The sequence below is a fragment of the Tauraco erythrolophus genome, chromosome 6 (assembly GCF_009769465.1).
Source record: "Tauraco erythrolophus isolate bTauEry1 chromosome 6, bTauEry1.pri, whole genome shotgun sequence".
Classification (NCBI taxonomy): Eukaryota; Metazoa; Chordata; class Aves; order Musophagiformes; family Musophagidae; genus Tauraco; species Tauraco erythrolophus.
The window spans coordinates 4,135,465-4,160,114 of NC_141470.1; the positions used below are offsets into that span (position 1 = coordinate 4,135,465).

Genomic DNA, 24,650 nt, shown 5'->3' on the forward strand with positions numbered 1-24,650 from the left:
CTCCCCGCCGGATCCCAGCAAGCCGGGAGCTGCCGCGTTCACGCTGGAAACACTCCACTTAGGATAACGTACGTACTTTATGTACCTAGGGGTAGCTCAAAGTGCTGCGTTCAGATCCCCGAGGAGGCAACTGCTGTCTGGAGTCCAAGCGGATGGATTTTTTTTGGTTTGTTTTTTTTTCTCCCGGCTGTCCCCGTGCGCTCTCTCCGCGGCCGCAGCCGTGTCATGTCGCCCAGGAGATCGCGGCGCTGTGCTCCTTCGCCTTCATCCTCAGGGCAGCGATGCTGGAGGTCTTGCGGTCCGGCTCGCTGTTCAGCTCGTAGCCGTTGAGGCCGGGGCTCATCCCGGCCGTGCCGAAGAGCCCACCCATGTGAGTCTGTCCCACGTGGCCGCCGGGGCCGGAGACGCCGAGGAACTCGGAGACGCCGCCGGCCGCGTGAGGGTGGGCGTGGGGGGACATGCAGGAGGGCACGGGCTCGCAGGGGACAACGCAGGCGGGCACGGGGGAGGCGGCACCGTTGTTGCTGATCCAAGAAGGGTTCTGGATCTGGGGTGGGAAAAGAAGCGTCAGAGCTGCTGACTGATAGGACAAGGGGTAATGGTTTTAAAATAGAGGGAGGTAGATTCAGGTTGGATATTAGGAAAAAATTTTTTACCATGAGAGTTGTAGAACACTGGAACAGGTTGCCCAGAGAGGTGGTGGATGCTCCATCCCTGGAGACGTTCAAGGCCAGGTTGGACGAGGCCCTGAGCAACCTGATCTAGTTGGAGATATCCCTGTTCCTTGCAGGGGGGTTGGACTAGATGACCTTTGAAGGTCCCTTCCAGCCCTAACCATTCTATGATTCTATGACTGCAGCAGGGTGAAGGGGAGAAAGAGTGTCCGGCCCCCACCACCGCCCGCTATAGAGGGAAGAGGCAGAAAGGGATGCTGGAACACCACCCATCCATCCTCCTGCCCCAGCTGGGGGTGGTTTTGCCTGGGTGAGAACCTTCTGGATGTGCCCGTCGGAGCGCCGCTGCCCGCAGCCCCCAGCACGAGCGGTTTCCCTGCCGCTCTCCCGAGCGCTGCTCGTTGCCCGTTGCCATCACTCGTTAAATGCCATTGCAGCAGAGAGCTGGGCAGGATGCTCAGGATTTGCCAGCGGGAGTAGGTGTGCCACGGTGAGAGGGACGGGCACGCCGGGTGAAAACGAGGAGGAGGTGAGCAGCTGAGCTGGATCAAGAGAGCAAAGGGCCCTTCATCCCGCTGCGCCGCTCGCCCTTGGGCTCTCTCTGCTCTCTTACCTCCTGCAAATTGCTTTTTGGGGTTTTTTTTTTTTTTTTTGATCTCTAGGGCTGGGCGAGGAGGGCGGGATGGAGCCGGGGGTGGGGGGGGAGCGGTGTAAGTTACAAAGGCGAGAGAAGGGAGTGCTGAAAAGGCTGCTGAGAGTGTCCTCTGCTTGAAAAGCTGCTTTGGCATCGCTCAGCTGTTTCATAAGGGCTTCTTGTTCAGCTCGGGGGAACACGCCAAGCAGGAGAGAGGTCAAACGCTCTCGGTTTGGCTGCGGGGGAGCTTTGGTGGGCACTGGGGGGGGGCGGTGCGGGGGAGGACTCCCAGCAGATCTGTGAGGACAAGTCAGGTTCAGAGCATCACGCCTGCAAAAGTGCACCCTCCAGCAAAGCGTGGGTGGCAGGGAGAGGAGGTGGTGGGACGGAGGGAGTGCTTGGCAGGGGCACAGCCTGGGTGTCGCGCTAGTGAGCACCCGTCGGCCCTGGCAGAGGGTGAAGGCAGTGTTGGGAAAGCCTGGAGAAGGCTCCAGGGTGATCTTATAGCAGCCTTCCAGTACCTGAAGGGGCTACAAGAAAGCTGGAGAGGGACTTTTTACAAGGACACGTAGTGATAGGACAAGGGACAATGGCTTTAAGCTGAAAGAGGGGAGATTTAGATTAGATCTAAGGAAGAAATTTTTTACACTGAGGGTGGTGATGCACTGGAGCAGGTTGCCCAGAGAAGCTGTGGCTGCCCCATCCCTGGAAGTGTTCAAGGCCAGGTTGGATGAGGCTTTGGGCAACCTGGTGTAGTGGAGGGTGTCCCTGCCCATGGCAGGGGGGTTGGAACTGGATGAAAAAATGCTTTTGTCCAACCTCTTAAAGAAGGGGCATGGAAACCTTGGGCATAGCAACAGGAAGCCTTCCTGGGAACTACTGGTTTTAAGGCCTTAAATAGCCTTCGGGTCATCCATCTAAATAATTCCTGGCCCTTCAGTAATATAACCCCAGTCCAGACTTTCTCGCAGCTTTGCCTCAGGCAGGTGGATGAACCCACAAAGCGAAACATCACCTGGGAGGGGGACTGGGAGCAGAGGCAGTGTGTCCAGCAGGCACGGGGACAGACGGAGTGGGGAGGGGGACACGCTCACCTGGGCGTAGTTCTCCGCACGGGTGAGCAGGGGCAGCTCGTAGGCGGTGGAGAAGTGGGTCCGGACCTGCTGCATCTGGCCGAACCGCTCCCGCTTGCGCCATTTGGCTCGCCGGTTCTGAAACCACACCTGGGGGAGAGGGTGACACAGGGGGCTGTGAACGGCGGGGGGGAGCAGTGGTGGCCAGGAGCCCCGGGGAGCCCACTGGAACATAGGGCTTTGCTGGGTGGGTGGCTATGCGTGGCGTGAGGACGGGGAATCTCCAGGGAAGGGGGGCTGGAGGCAGCCAGCGCTCCGGGCTGGGGGCAAAAGGTGATGCCCACTTTTTGGTGTCCTGCCTGTCTGGGGTCGTTCGCAGCCCTCACCTCCCGTGGCACGGTTTGCCCTGGGATAAGCCATCATCTTCCTCGCGCCCCTGAATCAGCGCTACCCCGGTGCTGCCCGTGCATCTCGTGCCGTCAGCCAGTCTCAGGTGTGAATACATCCTGCTACCAGGCTGAAACCATCAGCGCCGGGGCTTTCCCCAGGCCTGATCCTGGCTACGATGGTGGTGAGGGTGGCTATGATGGCATTGAAGGTGCTGAGGCACTGGCACAGGCTGCCCAGGGAAGTTGTGGCTGCCCCATCCCTGGAAATGTTCAAGGCCAGGTTGGATGAGGCTTTGAGCAACCTGGTGTAGTGGAGGGTGTCCCTGCCCATGGCAGGGGGGTTGGAACTGGATGATCTTTGAGGTTCCTTCCAACCCAACCCGTTCTATGATTCTGTGGTGCCAGTGGCTGGAAGCTTGCACTTCTCACTGAACTCTACATCTTAACTGTTAAAAACAAAATAAAATGCGTAACACCCCTTCCCTTCTTAGCTGCAGGAAAGGACGAGCGCCCGCTGCAGAGTTCCATGTCCTTTGCTTTACGCCGACTTTTCTTTGCAGGGTTTGCAGCTTCACAGTGCTGCTCAGCTCCCTTCAAGGCAGAGGAAAGACCAAAACTCTGGTTCTGCTCTTATTTTTACTGGCTTGACATCAGTGTGGATTATTGCACTGCTGTCAGCACCGTTGCTCCTGATTTGCATCAGCCTAGGAGAGATCAGAGCCGTGCCCAGTGTCTTCAAAGCCTCTTGAAGCTGGTGAGTCAGGGAAACACATCAATCAGGAGGTGCTTTGAAGGCAGGGCGAGATGCAGGCGATCACCAGGGGCTGGGTTGAGCGGGTCACGTCAGCGCATGAAAGGAGCAGCCTGAGAGCCGCTCGGTTCTGCTTCAAGTTTTGCACGGTGACTCGTGGAGCAGGGGGTGGGGGGGGCCACCGCTACCGCCTGCCTGTGGGGCACCTTCCCGGGCAGCCACGGAAACCAGATGCCGGTTTCGGTTTCGCCAGCTCACGCTTTTGAAGGGTAGCGGGCGAGCCAGGTGCCCGGCACCAGGGATGGGTTGGTTTTTGGGGCAGCTAGAAGCTACTACAGGGAGAGACGGGTCCGAGGGGCTGTAGTTTTTGGTCTGAGCTGACCTTCTTGAGCTGGAAGAGTCGTTTTCAGGATCTCCTGCTTCAGTTTCACCCTCCCCGCCACGCCAGCTGCCCGGCAGTGGTACGAGTGGGCAGCTGCGGTGGTCTGCTGGGTGCGGGCTGTGGGTGGTACAGCATCTATTACCCTGCACAGCTGGCAATACCGCTGGCGTAGGCCATCCACGAGCCAGCCAGACTAACCCTACCCAAAGCAGCACCCTGGCATTTACCCCCCCACTCCAAATTGAAAACCCGATGAGGATTTTCAGCGGGTGCAAAAAGCACCAGCAGAAAGGTCCTAACGTTCTCCTAACGCTGCACATGAAGAGCGTCCTACTGGAGCAGGTTTGATGCCCGAGGCATCCGTCTGCTTTTTCTCCTACCTCTTCTTGGCACGGCCGCTCCAGCCCAGCTGCAGGCCAGTCCCAGGGCTGGCCCACATCACGCCGCTTTGATCTGCAGATTCAAAGTTAGCGGTGGTGACCCGGTTCCCGGGGCGGAGGAGGCCCCCGCTGTGCACAGAGGGGTGGGGAGCAGGTAGGGAGCGGAGAGCTGGCTGTGCGCGGCACCGGGGCCAACATATGCCAGGCATATGCGGCCATCCCCCCGCCTGGCAAAGGCACCGGCGCTGCCGTGCAGGAAAACCAGCCTTGGCATCCCGCCTGGCATGCCCACCTGGGAGTGGGGCAGCTGAGTGCAGGCTCCCGCAGTGGTGCCCGGCTCCGCAGCGTGACCTCCGAAGCCTTCGGCACGGGGTTTGTCTCTGGCACGGGTTTTTTTTTTTTCTCTGCTGCTCCTCGTTTTATGCGTCGAATTGAACTGGCGCTGGCAGAGCAAAATGGTTTAAACTAAGTTCCCAAATTGCAGTTCCCCACGTGGCTGGAGGGGCCGCGAAGCTGCGACAAACCGTCGCAGTAGGATGAAAGGAGGAGTGTCCTGGGTCCAAGCACTGGTGCCAAGGGCACTGGAGATGCTCCAAGGGCTGGCAGTGAGCTGCTGCTCTGAAACGCTTGCAACAAGGCTTTTAAAGTTCTCCTTTCTCCTCTGGTCCAAGTCCTTTTAGACCACTTGGTATCTTGCAGTCAGGTTGCTCCAGGGAAAACAGGGCAGGCAAGGCAACGTATAATGCAAAGCCATCAGCACAAAAACCAACTAATCCTGAGTATTTCCTGGCTTCCTCAGGCTTAGAAGACACCTGCTTTTAAACAGCAACTCTACAAACCAGCAAAAGTCCATTTTCCCTTCATTGCCTGTCACCTTTAGTGGAGAAAGGCTGCTACGGGACGGGGATGCGGCAGGGAAGGCTGCAGCACTCGGTGCAGCGTGGCCGCTGGGGTCAGGGTGGGTGGGTGGGATGCTTTCCGCAGGGATAAGCAGCTGCATCTCGGAGTTAATGATGGGAGCGGGAGCACAGGGTGATGTCGTGTATCTGACTCCTGCCAACAACGCTTTGATAAACCCTGCTGTACAAAATCAGCCCTATAAAAACCTACAGAACAGAAAATGTTTCACGTCTCCATAAACATTCGCCCATGTGCTGGTACCTAAATCCATACGCATACACAGCTGACGTGCTGGAGAGGCTGGGAACGGCCGGAGACAAAGCAAGCAGGAGGCTCCTGCTTGCCCTGGCACTGCCGCTCTGCCCCAGCCACCAACCCCCAAGTGCCCTCACCCTGGCCCCTCTGGCCATGGCTGGATGGTTGGGGACCGCGGCGCTGCGTTCATCCTTCCTCCAAGTTAAAGAAAAAATGGTGATTTTTCCCCTCTCTCCTACCCATCCCGGTGCCTGGCAGCGGGCGAGAGCTGCCCACCACCTTCAAGCCTCCCTGGCAGCCTCGCAGCGGCCGTTCTGCCCGTCCCTGTCCCCACCCTGGCCCCGCTGCCCTCCTCCCTCCGCTCAGCCTCTGTCTGCGCGTCTGTCCGTCCGTCTCCAGGACCCCCCATCCCTCCGCTACGGGCCAGGATGACTCCCTGATTCCAGGAGGTGGCCGCCAGCCCTTTGCTTTCCAGCCCCGCAAGAACAGAGCCAGAATTCATCCTTGAGCGCTGAAACTGGACACCATTTTATCAGTGGCCTGGAATGGGAAATTGGAGCCTGGGATGAGAGAATTGAATAACTTGAGCTTGTTTTCATTTCATGTTTAATTTCCTGCAGGCTTAGCTCAGTCTTTCCGCTCCTTCCACCAGCCTCCCAGGGTTTTATGGGGGAAAAGGGATCAAGATATATTACTTCTTGCTTTGCTTTGCTTTTTTTTCTTCTCTCTCTTTTTTTTTTTTTTTTTCTTCTTCTTTTCCGAGGCAGTGATTTTGCTACAGCGGAGTTTGACATTTCCCTCTCACTTTCATGCCCCCACCACATCACAGGGTCACCGCCGAAAACATTTCATTAACGGTCCCGGCAATCATAAGGCTGGCTCCGAGGGGGGCTGGCTGAGGGGTTATATTCCCTGGCTGCAAAGCCTCCTTCCAGCCCCATCTCCTTCTCCTCTGCCGCAGGGCAGCCCGGGAGGCAGAGATACTCATAGACCCAGAGAGCTGAACAGCTGGTACGGGCTTGGGGATGCACACGTGTGTGCCTGCTTGCAAAGGGAAGGAGCCAGGTGTGAACACGCGTGTGTGGCTACCACGTTCCTCTAGTGCCACCACCTCGGGCAACTGCTGCAGCCCTGGCTGGACTGGAAGAAACTCAGGTGGTTGCTGGTAGCGAGCAGGAGCTCGTCCTGGGGTTCTGCAGCCCCAGACGTGGAGGAGGAGGAGAAAGGAATGGGATATGCACGCTGTGTAGGACCTACAAACAGTGCCCGCTGTTCACCCTTGCAGGTTTCTTCCTGAGCCTCTCCTGGCTGGGTGGCTCTGGCTCTGCGCGGGGCTTACGCACAGCTCTTGCAGTACTTGGCAACAAGTGGCCGGGTCGTGGGGACAGGCATGGAAAATGTTGCGTTGCATCGCAGGGGGAACCAGCTTTGACATGGTCAGACACCAGCACTGAGGGCTGGAAACGAAGGCAGGCAGAGAACTGGAGCAGGAGAGGGGCCAGGCTGCAGGATGCCACTGCCCACCCAATGCCCGCTGCTGGCATGAGGTCTTCTCCAGCCACCGAGATCTCTGGCAGCTATTCATTAATGATGCACGAGCTTGGGAAAGGGATGGGGAAAAAAAAAAAAAAAAAGCAAAAAACAACAACAGAGCTGCCACTTGCCTGTCTGGGCTCCACATCTGCTCCTGCCTGCAGCGCGGCAGCTGGATGTGCTCCCCAGGGAGCAGAACCTGACCGGAGGGGACAACCTCCAGCCAAAAAGCTGTCTCAGCTGTGGGAGGGAGCGTCACACCTCAAACCTGCGGGGCACCTCGCCTTCCCACTGCTCTGCTTTGCTTGGGCCAGCCTGGCAGGCAGCTGAAGCTGGTCTCCATGAAATTATCCCAGGACGCTCGCCATCCCTTAGAGGACCATATGTTCCTTGGAAGAGGGATGTTGAGCTTGTAGAGGAAAGAAGTAAGGGGCTCATGGCTTTTTTGTGATTTTCACCCTGGGCGGTGGCCCTGGTTGGGTCCTTGGTCCTTGCAGCAGGTGTTTGCTTTGCCATCATTCTCCGGGGCTGCTGCCCCGTGCCCGTGCCAGCTCTTGGGTGCTGAGCCGACGGCCCTCGGTGCTGCAGCGCTGGCATGGGGATGCCCCTGCAGAACAGAGCTGCCCAGAGGGGTGGGAGACCAAATCCATGCCTAAACAAGCTGGAACACAACCCAGAGCTGGAGACACGCACTGGGGTGATTCACTAAGGCCCCGGCCCCGAAAGCCTTCCTCGTGGGAAGCGCAGCCCTGTGCCATCCGCAGAAGAGCTGGGACGGGACGTGGGAATGAGTGGGATGCAAGTGCTTTCCCCCCCTTTCACTTCGGGGTGAGCACCCAAGTGGCCAGGCTGCACGGACAGGTCCTTTAGCCACATTGTTACATGAGCCTCGTCATCGTCATCCCAAGCGCGAGGTGCGAGCTGGCGGTCGTGAGGGAGTCCCCAACACAGGAAGGACATGGAACTGCTGGAGCGTGTCCAGAGGAGGGCCACGATGATGATCCGAGGGCTGAAGCACCTCTGCTATGGAGACAGGCTGAGAGAGTTGGGGCTGTTCAGCCTGGAGAAGGGAAGACTCCAGGGTGATCTTGTAGCAGCCTTCCAGTACCTAAAGGGGCTACAGGAAAGCTGGAGAGGGGCTTTGGACAAGGGCGTGTAGTGACAGGACAAGGGGCAATGGCTTTAAACTGAAAAAGGGCAGATTTCAATTAGATTTAAGGAAGAAATTTTTTCCATTGAGGGTGATGAGGCCCTGGCACAGGTTGCCCAGAGGAGTTGTGGCTGCCCCATCCTTGGAAGTGTTCAAGGCCAGGTTGGATGAGGCTTTGGGCAATCTGGTGTAGTGGAGGGTGTCCCTGCCCATGGCAGGGGGGTTGGAACTAGATGATCTTTGAGATCCCTTCCCACCCAAACCATTCTATGATTCCAAGAAGAGCACCGAGTCCTGCAAACCGATTTAGGCAAGCAGATGAGAACTATCCTACAGCTAGTTGGAACTGGAAGTAAATGTACAGAGAAAAATGGAGTTCTGCGGATGCCGGCCTGGCTACTTCAACTGCTTGTAAAGGTTAGAGCAGAGGGCAAGCCAGGCTGCCTGGGACCTGGGAGTCTTGCTGGTACAAGAGGACAATGGGATGGCTCCATACACCAGCTATTCTCGATGCTAATGCAGGTTCTGGGGGTGGTGAGCTGATAAATGCCTGCAGACTGGAGAAGGAGAGCCTAAGCTTCAGCGGGACCTTTGGTGGCCATCAAGGCGTGAGCTGCGGATGCCTGCTCCAAGCCATGGTACCCCTTTTTGCGAACGCTGCTGAGCTCTGCCAGGCCTTCGGTTTGACCTTGGCTCAAAGGAAAGAGCAACATTCAGAGAATCTGTCACTCCTCCAGGTTGGAGTTTGGCTCTTCTGCACCCTCAGGTTGCTTCAGGGGAGCCGGTTCACGGGAGGTGGCACCTACATGGGTGGAGGCAGTGTGACGGCAGCACAGCTGTTGGACTCTCCTGCTCCTCTCAAGATGCCAGGAGCATGTTTTTGCTCCAGATCACCAGGATCCCTGCAGTCTCAGCACCTGCTTAGCTGGGCAGGCAGCAAGAGCTGCCTCTCCTGTACCACCTCATGGTCTCTGGTCTCCTCCGCATCACTGTTGTGCTAGAAAGAGCCCATACTGTGGGAAATCTTGCTCCCACTCACATTAACGAACCTGTGTCCCCAGCTGAGTCTCCTGAAGGAAATTGGTTTTGGAATAGCTTTGTGTTGGGTGACGGTGAGGGTTACCTGCCTGCTGCCCCACCAGCTCAAGGACAAGAGGCCTCTCTGGCAACGCTGCAGCTCAAGACACCAGCCCAAACACTAGTGTGTTTGGTACTAGATGTACCTCCCCATCCCATCCCATCCCATCCCATCGCTGTGGACACTCCTTGTTACCTGGACACGAGCCTCGGTGAGGTCTGTCCTCATGGCCAGTTGCTCCCTGGCATAGACGTCTGGGTAGTGGGTCTTTTGGAAGACCTTCTCCAGCTCCTCCAGCTGGTAACTGGTGAAGGTGGTGCGGTTCCTCCGCTTTTTGCCCTTGTTGCTCTCCGAGTCGGCCTTGTCCATGGGGCTGGGGAGGTCCGTGCTGGCCCTGTCCTGGGCCACTTTCACCCCGGCCTCCTTCACGCTGAGGTAGCTGCTGTCCATTCCCGAAGGGTCGGAGCTCGGCTGCAAGTCGGCCTCTCCCAAACTGCTCTCCTTACCTGTTGGATTGGGAAGGTAGGAAGGGCAGAGGGGGGCAGGTTTGAGCAGGGTGGGAAGGGGAAGAGAGAGAGAGAGAGAAAAAAAAGGAAACAGATGTAAAACTTTCTACCAATTAATTGGTTTGACCAATTAAAGCAGCCATGGTGCGTTAATTGCACCCCAGCAAGACCCTCCTTCACCCTCCCACCGCGGGCGGTGGGACTGAACCCCACAGAGCACAACATTCCTTGGTCCTGGCCACAGGAGGGGTCTCTGACGACAGAGGGACCCAAACCCAGGCCTCCAAGGACAGTCCTTAATCACCAGCCCATCCATGCTCCCCTACTGAATATCACACGGTAGGAAAGCAGCGGCACCCAGCAGCCATGTGCGGGGCTCGGTGGATCCGTTTTCTGCTTGTGCATCCTCGGTCAATGGTGGTGTGTCAGCAGAAGGTGCTGGGACATCCTCTCCTGCCCACCTCCTGCCTCCAGCAACGATGGCGTCCCCTTCATTAGCAAGACCACTGCCAGCGAGATCCTGGTGGATCCCCCACTGCAGGGTTTAACCATGAGCCACTATGCTCAGCTCCTAAAGGTCTGGGAAGGAGAAGGTACAGCAGTACTTCTTATCCATGCTCGCCTTACCAAGCCAAGATCATGCCAAATGGCTAATCTTTTTTTTTTTAAAAAAAAAAAAGTCACATTAGCCTGTTTTTAAATGTTCTTAGTCCTGGATCAGTCTTTCTGGGAAGCAGCTCCACCATCTAGTGATGTCCCCACTGGGAGATTTCCCTCTGCAGTGTCATAGAATCACAGATTCATGGAATGGTTTGGGTTGGAAGGGACCTCAAAGATCATCTAGTTCCAACTCCCCTGCCATGGGCAGGGACACCCTCCACTACACCAGGTTGCTCAAAGCCTCATCCAACCTGGCCTTGAACACTGCCAGGGATGGGGCATCTACAACTTCTCTGGGCAACCTGTGCCAGTGCCTCACCACCCTCAGAGTGAAAAATTTCTTCCTTAGATCTAATCGAAGTCATAGCCAGGGTCGTTAATTCCAGCTCAGGCATCTTAGCCCATGTCTTTGGAAATCCCCATTTTTTCCATCCCTCATTACAACATCCCACCACCTAACTCACCGTGTATTTATAGTTTAGCCCTTCTGTGAACAGCTTTACAGCCAAAAGCCCACGAGAGGGCTTGTGAAAAGGTGTGCGTTTTTCTTTGCGTTGGTGTTACTGGGATGAAAACAGGAGGATGAAATGTAGCTCAGGCCCAGGTTTAAGTTTGGGACGATGAGCTGTGAAAGGGAGTTGAGAAAAAAACTGCCCTGTGAGTACAGAGGAGTTGAGGGCAGGACTGGGATGAAGGCTCTGGAGATGCAGGAGCCATCTGTGTTTGCAGATTTATTGCCTTCTCTAATACTGTTCCCTGGGGCTTTTGAGGAGCTCCGTGTAATGCTCAGCAAAGCCTAATGTCATGGATCTCAACTCTCTTTGCTTTGATCCTGAGAAACACTTTGTCAAGATTTATACTCCCTGGGCACCGGGACTAGATGATCCTTTGAGATCCCTTCCAATCCCTAACATTCTGTGATTCTGTGGGACTGGGTCTACGATGGGCTGAGCTGCTCCACCATTCCTCGGGGATGCAGGTGGACAGGTCCCTTGGACGGTGCCCTGTCCCACAGCCTGGGTAAATCCTACACTATGGTCATAATATTTATTATTTTCAAAACTAATGATAACAAAACAGTTCCAGAAAGTCTGCAGCAACTGGCTACAAGAGCCTATGAGTGTCAGAGAGGGACAACGATGGCAGGATGGAGGGCAGGAGGTGGCGAGCAAGGACGGTGGCATAGGTAGGGGATGGCGTGCAACCACTCTTGGCTGAGTGTCCAGAGGAGTGACTCTCATTCTCTTAGGAACAGGCTCCCTGACCTCGGAATGGTCATGCTAACTGCTGAAGTGAAACAAATTGCATACATCTGCATATGGATATGCCCAGACTTCCTGTAACTGGAGATGGCCTCGAAGTTTCAGTGGAAAGTTTGGGGTGTCTGGTTCTAATCAAACCTACAGAGACCTTGAGCTGCACAGAAGCATGGAATGGTTTGGGTTGGAAGGGATCTCAAAGATCATCTAGTTCCAACCCCCCTGCCATGGGCAGGGACACCCTCCACTACACCAGGTTGCCCAAAGCCTCGTCCAGCCTGGCCTTGAACACTTCCAGGGATGGGGCAGCCACAACTCCATGACAAGGAGTTTATGTGAGCATCATGGCACCCTTACGAGCCTGACAGGTCTGCTTGATGCCTCCTTCACTGCTTACGACTCCATCCTTGCACTCATGGCAGTAGAAGGAGGATATTTTCTGGCTTCCCACACTGATACTCTGCTCTCCCAGTGCCTTGGCTGCCTGCTAGATCATTGGCACTTCCAAGACCTTCTCTGAGCCACCCTACATCAGTTGCCCGTGGGCAGGGACAGCCCAGGACAGCCGGGTACATGGGCCCCCATCATCACGTTGCTCCTTTTCGGGCAGCAGGGCTGGCTGCATTCCCAGTTCACCTGGGGGGGAAATACCTTTCTGATCTGACTGTGTCTGTCCTGGGAACTCCACGGAGGAGGAATGGGGTGAAGGAAACACAGACCACACCGCACGCGTGGCCATGCGGTGAGCCTCAGAGATGTCCAGACAGCACGCTGCTCTGCCAACACCCTTGCTAGAGGGAATGGGCATTTCAGCCACACTGTCACGACATTGGGATTCACAGCTCGTACCTGTTTTTTTCTCCTGAAATGTGCTGTTTTGGGAGGGTGATGAAGTAAAACCTTCTCTATGGACAATCTTAACCATGAAATTTAATTGAGCGCAATGCCAGTTTGGTGCACCCACGTGGCGAGGGAGAGCAGGATGTTTCAAGCACACAGCTTCAAGTCCAGCTTGACATCTAGGTCTCCTTTGCACAGCACATCACACACGACAAACCACGACTCATTCCTTCATGATAGACTCCTTCACACAGGTCCTGTGCTTGCAGCCCTACAGCCTAAGAGGCTGGGAGACAGCTACACAGCCAGCAAAACCCAAGGTCAAGGGCAGCACAGGGCTGTTTTCTCCAGGTTTTGGGCACAGAAGCTTGCAGGGTCTTGGCATTGCCAATGTACTGCTCTGGCAGCCTCTCTGCTCCCACAGTAAGTGGCCATGGGGCCCTCTGCCTTCCCACCCAGGCGTGGGCACAGGGCTTTTCTCCCCTGCCCACCCTATGCTGGCCATGTCATGGTGCCACCTCCTGCCTGCACAGCCGTGGTCTGACTTCCACTTTTCATAGCAACGATGCTTTTTTTTTAAAAAAAAAAAAAAAACACAACACAAAACCTCTGGTGCAGATGTTTAAGAAGGTTTTTTAAATCCGCTTCTGGCTCATACTGTCATTTTCTCAACTCTTGCTTAAATACCAGTGCTAAAATTTTGCCTAGATAGAGTTTGGGCAGTGTGTTCTACACTTCTTACCAAGGAAGATTTGCACCACAGCCCAGCCAGCACACCTCCAGGACTTGGCCGGCCCCAGTAACCTTATCCAGTCCTTGTGATCTTGCCTTAACACATGCTGAAGCCATTATACTTGTTCCCAAGTTGTCTGTTGCAGCCTTCTGCCTCCTGTCTGTCTTTGCAGCCGAGAAGTCGGCACAGGGCTATCGTTTAAAAAAAATCCACGTTTTGGGTTAGACAGGATAAAACGGAGCCTCTGGATTTTAGACATACAAAGGCCCAAATCTTGAGGTTTATCCCCGTTCAGGGAGTCAGCTCACTTACAGTCTGCAGATGTAGAGAAGAGTTTAAAGATGGTGAGAAGTCCCAGAATTTAGCTACTGACTCTGGCATCGCTGATTTTATTAGCAATGATCAGATACTTAATCATACCTTCCCTCTTGGGCCCAACTGAGGTGTAAAACTGGGCAGCATTCCTCTCAATTGCAGGTGATAGAAGTCTACATAAGACACAAGCCATTGGCATCATTCTGGAAGCTAAGCAGGAACTGGTTGGAGCATCTCCATTTCAACTCTGGATGAGGATGAACACATCTCCTTGTGTCCAGCCTATGGGCAGTTCCCCTGAGTTTGCATAAAGCAGAGCTGGTTCCGGTGTGAAAGCACACCTGTCCATTTATCCCAGCCAGGGAGCTTGTTTGGTTCATCCAGCAGAACCTGAAGGAAAGCTGGAATATGCTCCAGGCAGCTCTTCTGCTCATGACACTCATCGGCTTCTCACTGGGATGAATGTGCTCAACTGCATGGACACCGATCATCTCTGCTGAGCCCGACCAAAGCTGCTGGTGCTGCTGCAGAACATCTCCTGAGGTTCTACAGCAATGGAGGGACATCGTGAAACAGATGCAAATTCCTACAGAAATCCTATTTGCAGAAGGATGAAAGGAGGCAAGGAGTGTGTGTTTCTACTGTGCTCCTCCTGACCATACCTAGAGCCCCTCTCTACAAGAAGTGACTTACTTTTCTGAGCAGAGCATATAGCAGGAGCAACACTAAGGCCTGGAGTGGAAAAATATCTCAAAACCTCCTTCTATTCCTGATAGGTGGTCTGGGGACAATGCCAAAGGTGCCATACAGCACCGGTGGGTCCCCAGTACTTTTGCTGGCCCCGCAGCCAGCGCGTAACGTAAGTCACTGGCTCTGTCTCCACTCTGTGTGCCTCGGAGATGCTGCCCTGGGAGTCGAAACCACCTAGACCCTCTTGTGCCTGGCTGGTGTGGCCACGAGCATGTTATTTGTTTGTGGAAGTTGCTGTTCCTCTTGCTTTTTTCCCTGCACTAGCTTTTTTTTTTTTCCCTATACAAACATCTGTTTTTGAGGGCACACATTGCTTTATTGTCTGATTAGCTGAATTCACACACCCTGTGGCTACTTGGGGAGAGCTCAGCACCATCTGTCCAAATGCAGCATGTGCTGCCTGCTCCTCTTTCATGTTATTTAAAGGACACTAACAAAACTGGCTTTTATATAAACAAATAAAATCTGAAAGCTCGGCATAGAAGCTGTGGCTAGAGCAAAAACGCACAGTTTATGCCCCAAGTCCTCCTTCATGTGGCATGTTCATTTGAACAGCAGGAAAAGGATTTTTTTTTTTCCTTCAAAAGCAGATTTTTAAGGCACAAATATGCTTTTGGCAACCTTCTGTAATTGCAACTCACTTGCTGGCTCCCAGAATGTGATATAAGACAAGAGAAAGAGCAAGAAACTGTACTGCCGTTGCCTCCACGGGGAGAAAATGAAACTGCTTTGTTGGCTTCTTCACTACTGAATGTGAAAGGAGATTATTATTTATGCCAAATATTCTGTGGTTGGGGACCTTGGCTCCCTCTGAGGAACCCATGAATTTCTTAAGTGACCTGGCTCTGTCCTCTCTGACACCTAAAGGTCTTCAGATGTGCGTTGCCGTGCCAGCATCAGCCCCAAGATGGCTTTTTAGGTGACAATGGAGAGAGGTGACAGTCACCTCTGTGCAGCTCAGTGGCAGCCAGACCCTCAGCAGACCCCACACAGGCAACTCCAGGCTTAGGGCTGAGGGTGGGCAGCTCTGGGTTTTCAGCACGCTGGGCGACGTGCAAAGTCTTGCTTGAAGGTATGACAGTTGAGAAGGGTAAGCTACTGCATTTTTAAATGTCTCTCTTATTTCCCACTGTAGGCATGTCACAAACAGCTGGGAAATAATTGTGGGGTTCTTCTATGTCCTACTTGTGCCTCTGCCTGCAACAGTGCATGTGAACCAAGAGGCACCTGGTACCTCTGAACTGGTATATCTGACATGGAAGATAGATAAGGCAGGCAAGGATCAGAACAGGGCTTGGAAGGGCTTTCAGTTTCCCTTTAGCTCTGAATTTGATACCTTTTGGATAAGTAATCTCCTCCTTCCAAAGCAATCCTGCATTGCCTTGCCATGGTCATGGTCATCTGAGGACTTTGACTTTTCTCAAGTCCCTCAGAACCAGATGTGAGCACCTTACTGCTCTGAAGACCTGGTTCAGTGCTGAATAAGACAAAACGTGGGAGTTCATAACGAAATAAAAAAAAAATCAGCATTACTAATATAGGAGGAAGTATTGAATGGGATTGTCTCAGTTGTAGACTCACGTTTACACAAAGGAAAGGCAGAACAGGCAGCTGTTTGCTGAAACCTTTCGTTCTCCACAGACAAGCACCATAGGCAGCTTGGGGTTCTGCATGCCCTGACCCAACGTGAGCCCTCTGTCCTGCTCCCATCCAAGCTGAAGGTCACTAACTGTCCAGCAGCATCTGGGGCAGCATCTGCCCCATCTGCCCGTCTGCCTTATTTTAGGACCACCCGGTTCTCTCAGGATTGTGTTTCCTTTAGAAAAATCTAGATATAGCAAGGTTGCTCCTCCCCTGTTAGGAAATTATGTCCAGCAGAGTTATATGAGGGTAGTGTTTAAGGTAGCCAGGATTCCATCCCTTCCCTGCTCCGAGGCGTTATAAAGTCAGGGAAAGGTAAGGGCTGGGGAGCTCTGGGGCTGCTGGCAGTGCCGGCAGAAGCATCGAGGGTTGGTCAGATGTGAGTGATGGATGAGGGTGATGCAGGGCTTAGCTCTCACTCTGAAAGGAAGAGCATAAGCCTCCCCAGCGGATGCAGATTTATGTATTCATCTTAACCTCAGCCCTTTGGCCATCATGAGGATCTGAAGAAATCCCTTGCCTGAGCACTGCAAGACAAAGTGGGGCTCTTCACTGGAAGCTGTCATCTCCTCCAGAGCTTTCCCCTGCAACCAGTTAGCGCCTTCCACTTCCCCACAACATACCCCGGACAATTTCCTCTACAATTCCCATCCAAGCACTGAGTGAGCAGGACATCTGCTCAGTCGGGGCGAGAGGGATGCCACGAGGCACCGGTGCAACCTTCCACGCTCTCAACGCGTGTTGCCTTCCACGTTAACCGCACACCAAGCGAGGCACCACCAGATACAAACCATCCATCCAGCTAGAGGAGAGCAGGGGCACGCTCCTTCCAGCTGGTGGAGAGGGCTGGTGAAGCCAAAGCACCTGAGAAAGGAGGTGAACCTTGCTCTGATGTCCAGCTACGGCACAGTTTAATTCCCTCCTGCCAGCTCCGAGGGTGATTCACCCCATCCTATGCACCTGTGCCTGCCCGGCCGGTGTTCACACCATCAGTGGGTTGGTCAGTCTGTCTGTCTCTCTCTGCGTTCTTCAGTCTGTCTGCTTTGCAAAAGCAACCTCTTCACAGTGGAGGCAGCGATGCATTGCTGAAGTTCAGCTGCCTCCCAGAGGTGACTTCCAGTTGCCTGCTTCGTGCTCCTGGTAACGGGACCGGAGCTGCAGCCTGGAATAACCGTCAGAGCAGAGGAGCAGGAGGAGGAGGATTAGAGCCATTTTGTCACGAGCTGAGCAAGAGCTCAGCTGCCTCTGTGGTAGGGAGTCCTGTTTCAAATTAGCGACAGATGATCTTGGATAGATTGGACTAGATGATCCTTTGAGGTCCCTTCCAATCCCTAACACTCTGTGATTCAGTGATTCTGTCATCTTCAAAGGCTTGTAGGCACTGGCCAGAGAGGGTCCCTGGACTACCCGTGTGCTTAAAGTGAAGCGTTCTGTACTTCAGATGGGCAATCAGACAAGGCTCAACAAATCCACCCAGCACAGCTCCCACGCTGCTTCTCATCCTGCCCAGTTTAGGTGCCCCCGTGGAGAAGAGCTGGGCACTCTATGAGTCTGGATGAGATGCTGCGGCAGCCCCGTTGCTGCCCGAGTACAATGCATCTCACGGGGATTTGGGTGCTGCAGTTTCTGCTTGGAAATTGGAAAGCAGTAGTGATGGGAAAGCTGAAGCAAAACCAGAAAACACCCAAAGTTGGCTGAAACTCACTGAACCACAGAAAGGGTTGAGTTCGAACATTGGGCCGAAGTTTGGGCCAGGTTCGTTAAGTAAATAGTGCTGCTGTTCTTCAGTTTTATACAGCTGATTAGTAAAGCAAGGCCTGGGCAAGGGAAGAAAAACATTCAGCTTTCCCCAAACCTGCCCGTTCTTGGAATCACAGCTAAAACTCGTTCCCATTCGGACTGCACTTTGCAAAACTCAAGGCCGGCCAGGTCTGGGAATTGCTAATGTTCCTGAGAAAAGTAGGCTTTTAGAAGTATTCCAGAAAGAAATAAGGTTTCTGGCTACCAAACCCACTGATTCACAGTCACTGGGGCTGGGTGACAGGCTGGCATCAGCTTTTCCTGGCAGAGAGAAAGAGGGCAGCAAAACCACAATCTGAAGCAAGAAGCAGCACAACCAAACTGGGAACTTGCCAACCAAGAACGAAGACAAAACAACTAACAGCAAACCTGCCAGAGGGCAGGTTGTTTCCCCCAACCTCTGCACCCTTCCTCGCTCCGTTGCTCAGGTCATCCGCTGCAAAAAATCTCCCTGCCATGGGGTCAAGAGATGGGGGTGGTGCTGCACCCCCATGGGATTTCCCTACCGAGGAGATGCCGGTGCCAAGGGACGGAGGGAAGGCTGGAGTCCCGACGGGGTCTGAGGGCACTGGCCACCCCTGCTAGCCAGGGGCAGTTGTCCTTGGTCCCCATGCAGCATCTGGGGTGAACGGCAGCCTCGAAGTCTCACTGACCAGGAGAGCTGTTTCAAAGTATTGGAGGACACAGCTGCACTACATGGCCTGGCCATGGACCGCAGTCCATCTTTGGGGAGAAAGGGCAGAGAAAGAAAACTCCATCTAAGACTGACCTGCCTGGGAACTCCAATTGCCCCTTATACAGTCTAAACATTTATTTAAATTACTTAGAATGCCCCAGTCTTCTTATATGTATCCCCAAAGAGCATCATAAAACATCTACTAAAAGGTCTCCATTAACCTCTGCTGCCCGGTGTTACAGGAACATATTTCAGCTCTGGTTAAACTGAAGTTTAATAAACTCTTGGCCTCTGTAGGATCCCTCTGGTCTCTGCAGCAGCTAATCCTCCCTTTCCCTAGCCTGGCTCCGGCTCTGTGTCCACTGCTGGCATCTGCCATGAAAAGCAGCCACCAAGGTGGGGAACTGTGAGCACCGCTCCAGCCTCCGATGGGAGCCCACCACCAACTGTGGGTGCTCTGCTCTCACACCTTGCATTTCTTTCTGTTGGGGCCATGGGGAGGAAGGAAAAGATATTTGAAACTCTCCCCTACTTCTCTTCAGCACCAAAATCTAACCTGCAGCTTAGTGCACTTTTATCTCTGGAGGGTTTCCTCCACATCCCTCTTATCACAGCAGAGAGAAGGTGCACGTTCTCCGTGGGAGCCAGGATAATCTAAGTCTTTTGAACTATACCAACCACTGATGCAAGCTGCTGAGCTTGGGAAAATACTGGGAAACTTTCCTTACTTCACAGTTTAAGTGCAATGCTTTCTTCATAAAAAAAAAAAAAAATAAAATATGTGCAGTTCAATAATTCCCTCGTGGTGAAGTTCTGCCAGCTTATCAAGGAATAAAAACGATACTACATCACTTGGCCAATTAGTCTGATGAGATGTTTGTGCAAGAGCCCAAGCACACGGTTCACAAAGGAAAGGGGTGAAAATGATTTACAGAAGCAGCAAGGCAAAGGTTTATGGATGATGAGGCACTCAGAGGAAATGGGATGGATGCGTCTAAGATGTCACTGGTAAATGAATAATGAATAGTATTCACAGCCAGGAATTTGGCTTTTTCATTTTGAGTTGAGAATAGCAAGATGCAGGGCAAATGCCAGTTACTAAAACAAAAAAAATCCATTAGGTAGTACTGAACAAGGAAAGCATCCACAGCAGCGTGCTCCTTCTTGCAGAAGGGGAGTTGTGAATTACTCAAAGGGTAAACTCTGAGTCAAGTAACTCGGAGCACTACACACCTCGAGGCCTGAGAAGGGGGATTTCATTGCACGTGAGGACTCCTTGCCGCATGTTTGATTGTCACCAGGGGGAAAGAAGAGGGAAGCAGGCTTGCATGAGTCAAGAGAATTTGACCTTTACCACCTTCTCCACCTCTGTGGCTGACTTCTCCCCCCCAAGACAGTCGGTGCCCGCTGAGTTGCGCTCCTGCCACATCCACCCACCCAACGTGTGCTCTCCAGCTGCTCAACCCTGACTGCTGAAGTTGCCAGAGTCTGGCCACTGCGTTTGGTGGTGACCAAACCAGGCCAAGATGTGTATCTCCCATCATCACCTGCAGCACTGAGTCCCTTTATAAAGCCACTCTGGGACCAAGTTTTTCTGGGTACAGACAGGACCAGAGAGGACATTTGCCCCTGATGCTGTTGCAGCTGCAGATGGTGCCCGGAGCTAGTGTGGCTCCACTGGCACTGATGGACTGCAGATGTCCCTGCAAGCTGGAGGTGACCCGTGGTGCTCAGCACCACCATTACACCCAATGCCAGAATCAAATACATCTACAGGACACAGGATGATGAGCAGTGAGAGCACTGAACGAATGGCTTTTGTGACTTTCCTCTTTATTTTCTAAAATATTTCTTGCTTCCTGGGACTTCGGGTCTTATATACCGCATCCCTACTGCTAATGAACAAGTTCTCTGTTTTCTTCTCATCCTCCAGCGCGTGAAGGCAATCCTAACTGACTGCACAGCATCCACACCCCGTCCAGCAGTGTCCTCTGGGTTTCCCACAGCATTCACCGAGCCGTAGTAGAGTCACACAGAGATGCCCGAGGCACAACCAGCCTGGTGAGATGAAGCACGGCTGTTGCTCACGTTGTACGGATGGCAAACCGAGACAGAGAGCCACTGAGCACAGAAAAACTGCTCTGAGAAACCTGAGCCTGAGTTTTAAAAAGTAATTAGCATCATCTAATATTTTTGCACCTTGGAGATGAAGGTCCTCTTGGCCTCGTTATGCTTCTCAGATGCCCTGAACAACACAATACCTTTGTGTCTTTGCCGCTCAGTCCTAAGCCCCCGTTCAGTCCGACACACTCCCCAGTCTTCAGACCATTCTGTCACGTCCAGATTTCTTATCCCAGATTTCTGCTGCTTCCCCAGATACAGCTTTTCTTGTGTGTGTAGTTACACCATCTAGTTCCAACCCGCCTGCCATGGGCAGGGACAGCCTACACGAGGCTTTGAGCAACCTGGTGTAGTGGAGGGTGTCCCTGCCCATGGCAGGGGGGTTGGAACTAGATGGTCTTTGAGGTCCCTTCCAACCCAAACCATTCCATGATTCTATGTGCTCCTCTACTTTGCCTGAGTCCAAGGAAGGCTGGACCATCTGCTGGGGTAAATGGCCACTGCAAAAAGAAAGACCTGGCTGGCAACAACCCCAAAACATGGGAAATCTGCAGCGCATTTAGGTGTGAAAATCGACGCTGTCACTGCTGAGTGAGTGAGAACCAAAGCTCCTTAAGGCTTGTTCTTGGACAATTTTTCAGAAGAAAGGCATGAAGCACGTTTCCTTCCCAAAGCCCAGCTTCACTATGAGTCCGACTTTCTTGCTCCACAGTACGGTGCACCAGAACTTTTGAAAAAAAGACATTGTCAGTTTTTCCTGACATGAAGAAAACAAAAATGTGCTTCGTTTTAGCTGCGTTCTTGGAAACGGCTTAATTGATTGGGATGAACTTTAAAAGAAATAGTATTATAAAAACAGCCAGAGGCAAACAACTGCTGTGGGAGCTTTTAGGCCAAATCGTTAAGTTTTGATTAAGTTAGAAGCGACTGGAGGCAGGATTTTGGTAGGAAGTGTCAGACAGTAGACACAAACAACAGTGGCTTTGGTAACACGCTTCCTAACAGAGAACAAAAAAAATAATCAATCTTGGAAACAGTGAAGCTCCTGGAGCACCACTAATTCTCAGCAGAACTGGATGATTACATGAAAGATGATGACCATGAAAATCAGCCTAAATTAAAAATTGTATCCACATCAGCTGAGCTCACGCCCACTTTTCTGTTTGTTTCCAGTTAACATTCCAGGATGGGATCATATTGACATGAGTGACTGCAAATGTCAAGTAAACATTAGCAATATTTACAGAAATCCTCTTTAGAAACTTGTGAAAAGGAGCACTTGCCCCAGAAACCTACTTCTGCCGGTGATGCTCGTCCAACCAGGGAACAGAAAAGACTCTTATCCCATGTGGCCACAGCATACCTGCCTTCCACTCACCAGCACAGATCACCTTTCTCACCTACTTCTTGCACCAGTTGACACACAAGGGCAATCTGCTGACCAAAGATTACTCACAAACACCAACCCAACCACCATCCTGGGTCCCAGACAGACCTTGAAAAGTCATACCTTGCTCATAGGCAACTTGCAAACGCAACGCAAGGGGGGGTTTGTTCCTCCTACCGCCCTTGTCTCCCAAAACACTCCCTTAGGGGAGCCTTTGTTTTGGGCGATTTCTGATCTACACATGGGCTTCCCCCCAGCTCAGAAGGCCTCTGCCTAAAGATGCTCACGCTGGTGCCACAACTAGAGATTTGGTTGCCAAAGCATCCTCAGCTCTTGGGCTCAGAGCATCTGCAAGGACAGCTGGTGGGGGCTGCGGTGGGTTCCTTTCTCCTTCCTTTCTCCTTCCTTCTCATCGCAGACAAGGCTTCCCACACACTGTCTTCTCGGATTTACTATCTCACCATATGTTTGGGTCATGATTTTGCAGACTTCACGAGAGGCAAACATGCCTGGGCAGGAATGGGTGATTTCTGCCGCAATTTGTTTTGTTCATGAGGCTCTCAGGAGAAGATATACAGTCGGACGTGGATAATGGGGCTCCAAACTCCTTCAGTGAACACAGTTACGAGGCTGTAGCTTCCAACAAGCCGGGGTTTTAAGGCCAAGGTTGTAGTGCTAGAGGAATCTGTGGAAGCTCTCCATCCCAAAGAAGGGGTCTAAGAGCCCCTGCGCTGCGCCTGCCAGTACTGGGGGGGCTTGCCTGGAATTAGGGACCCTCTGCGTATCCGCAGCTCGTGCCCTCTGTTTTCCAAAGCAAAGATGCAGCTTCTTGAATTGGCTTAAATCACACCGTTCTTCCCCGTTGAAGCCTCCTACAGCTGATGATGCTGAGGCTTATAAACAGGGATAGCATCACTGCTGCACCGTCCAATTTGCTTCACTCTGTGGTACTTACTGGACTAGATAACCTTCCCCTGTAAGTAACTCCGTTATAAAGCCGAGAGGGATGGGGAATACATGTGTGTAACTTTGTCAAGAGCATGATCTGACATAAGCAGAAAAGAAAACTTTGGTGCTCCATCTCCTGTCAGTAGATGGATTGTGATGTCCAGATGCTACACTAAGAATCTCTGTAGATTATTACCAGTTGGGGACAGCCTGGAAGCCAGTTTGTCATCTCCTTATTTAATGAGCCTTACCCCCAGGAGAAAGCTCTGCCAGGAGAGCTGGGTGGAGCAGAGCTGCCTGCTTGAGAAAGGGGTGGCCTGGTGAGACATCCCTTTGCGCAGGACATGACAGGGCAAGGGGCGGGCAAGGACAGCCGTGCTGGGTTCAACCATGGTGTGATGCTGCTATCCACTGCCAGGTCTCCTGCTTACCTCTGCCCCCTGCTCTGGGCGTATCTAGCCCGCCCTCGGGTGTGCTTCAAGCAGTCTTCAGCACCTTCATCTGCTGGTTTCATCGGCTTGCCCATGCTCGCCCTGCTGTGTCAGTACTTCTGGCACGGGGCTGAGCAAAAGCCAACTGCTTCGCTCACCACCGCCGGGCACCCCTGCAAAACCACCCCCTGCTCAGCCTCCTGCCAGCACAGCCCAGCCCCCTGGACCTGCTTCATCTCAGACGTGCAGGGAGGAAGTGTCAGAGCAACCAGTATGGCTATTTACAGATTCATATTGGGTTTTCCCGTTGGGCCGCTTGCATAGGGTCACCTCGGGCTGACTCTGCTCCCACTGGGATGCCACTGCTGGCTTTCAGTTGCTGGTCCCTTTCCTTTTGACCCCTGACAAGGAGTTCTCAGCAAAGTTTTGGGTTTTAATGAAATCCGTGGGCTAAACCAGGCCAATCCCTATTTTTTCCCCAGTAGGGAACTAATTTCTGTCAGACTCAACATCCCCAGCTGTATTCTTGGCTTTCAAGATCCACCCAGTTCCCTTCATAACTCCTTCTGGGCCAGGACCCACTGGCCACTTATGTGTTAATGCACTTATGTGGTCACTGCCACACACCGTGGTTTATCTGCTTTGTGCTCCTAATCTCTCCATCTCCATGGGATGTGGCATCAGCCAGGTTTCTACACAGAAGTCTACATCAGAGAACGTGCATGTTGCCTGAGGTGATACTCATATTTGTTTTTCTCTAGAAAAAAAACAAGTCATTCCACTTGGTTTATGCAGAGTCCAGATAGGCCAGACCAGTGTGTGTGTTTGCTGGCTAATGTCTGAAAAGGAGAACTGGGGTCAGACTGCACTTTCCCTTTCTACTTCTCTGAAAGCAATTAAAATCAACAGAACAGACACAGGACTGGATCAGTCCTGGTCCTTTTGTCATTCTCTTATAAAGTATCTGGAGAGTGATTCAGTTGTCCACTCATAGGTTTCCGGTGCCGTGCAAAACACACTAAGGTCTCTCAGATGCCAACATGAAGCAGGCAGATACCAAGGCCTTGAGGAACAGCACTGGGAGACCAGGCAGTGTAAATGGAGGCACCTAGACCAAGCACCATGCAGTTGGCTCAATGCTGTGACCCAGCACCAGCCAAGCTTCCCCTCGCCACCATCCATAGGATGCTGGGTACCTCCCAGCGTCCCAGATGGACATTTACTAGCATCCCAGATGCGTTTACTAGCATCTGACAAACCTGTCAAAATACTTTGGCCCCAAAGCCTCTGCCTTGTTGCACAGTCTTCGTGTCTAGGTCTCCAAATATGGTGAAAAATTTGTCCCTTAGAAGCTTGGTTGCAATCACAGCCTCTTGGTTCCTTT

General features: G+C 52.8%; 1 protein-coding gene across 2 annotated transcripts in view; it reads right to left on the reverse strand.

Moving 5' to 3' along the window:
• Nucleotides 1-223: 223 nt before the first annotated feature.
• ALX4 (ALX homeobox 4) overlaps nt 224-24,650 on the reverse strand; it is a 37,905-nt gene continuing 13,478 nt past the window's right edge. For both annotated transcript variants that reach the window (XM_086613865.1, XM_086613864.1), the window contains 3 exons: nt 9,395-9,705; nt 2,403-2,531; nt 224-547 (listed from right to left, as the gene is read on the reverse strand). In XM_086613865.1, the coding sequence (XP_086469991.1) occupies nt 224-547; nt 2,403-2,531; nt 9,395-9,705 (764 nt within the window). The remainder of the gene's footprint in view (nt 548-2,402; nt 2,532-9,394; nt 9,706-24,650) is intronic.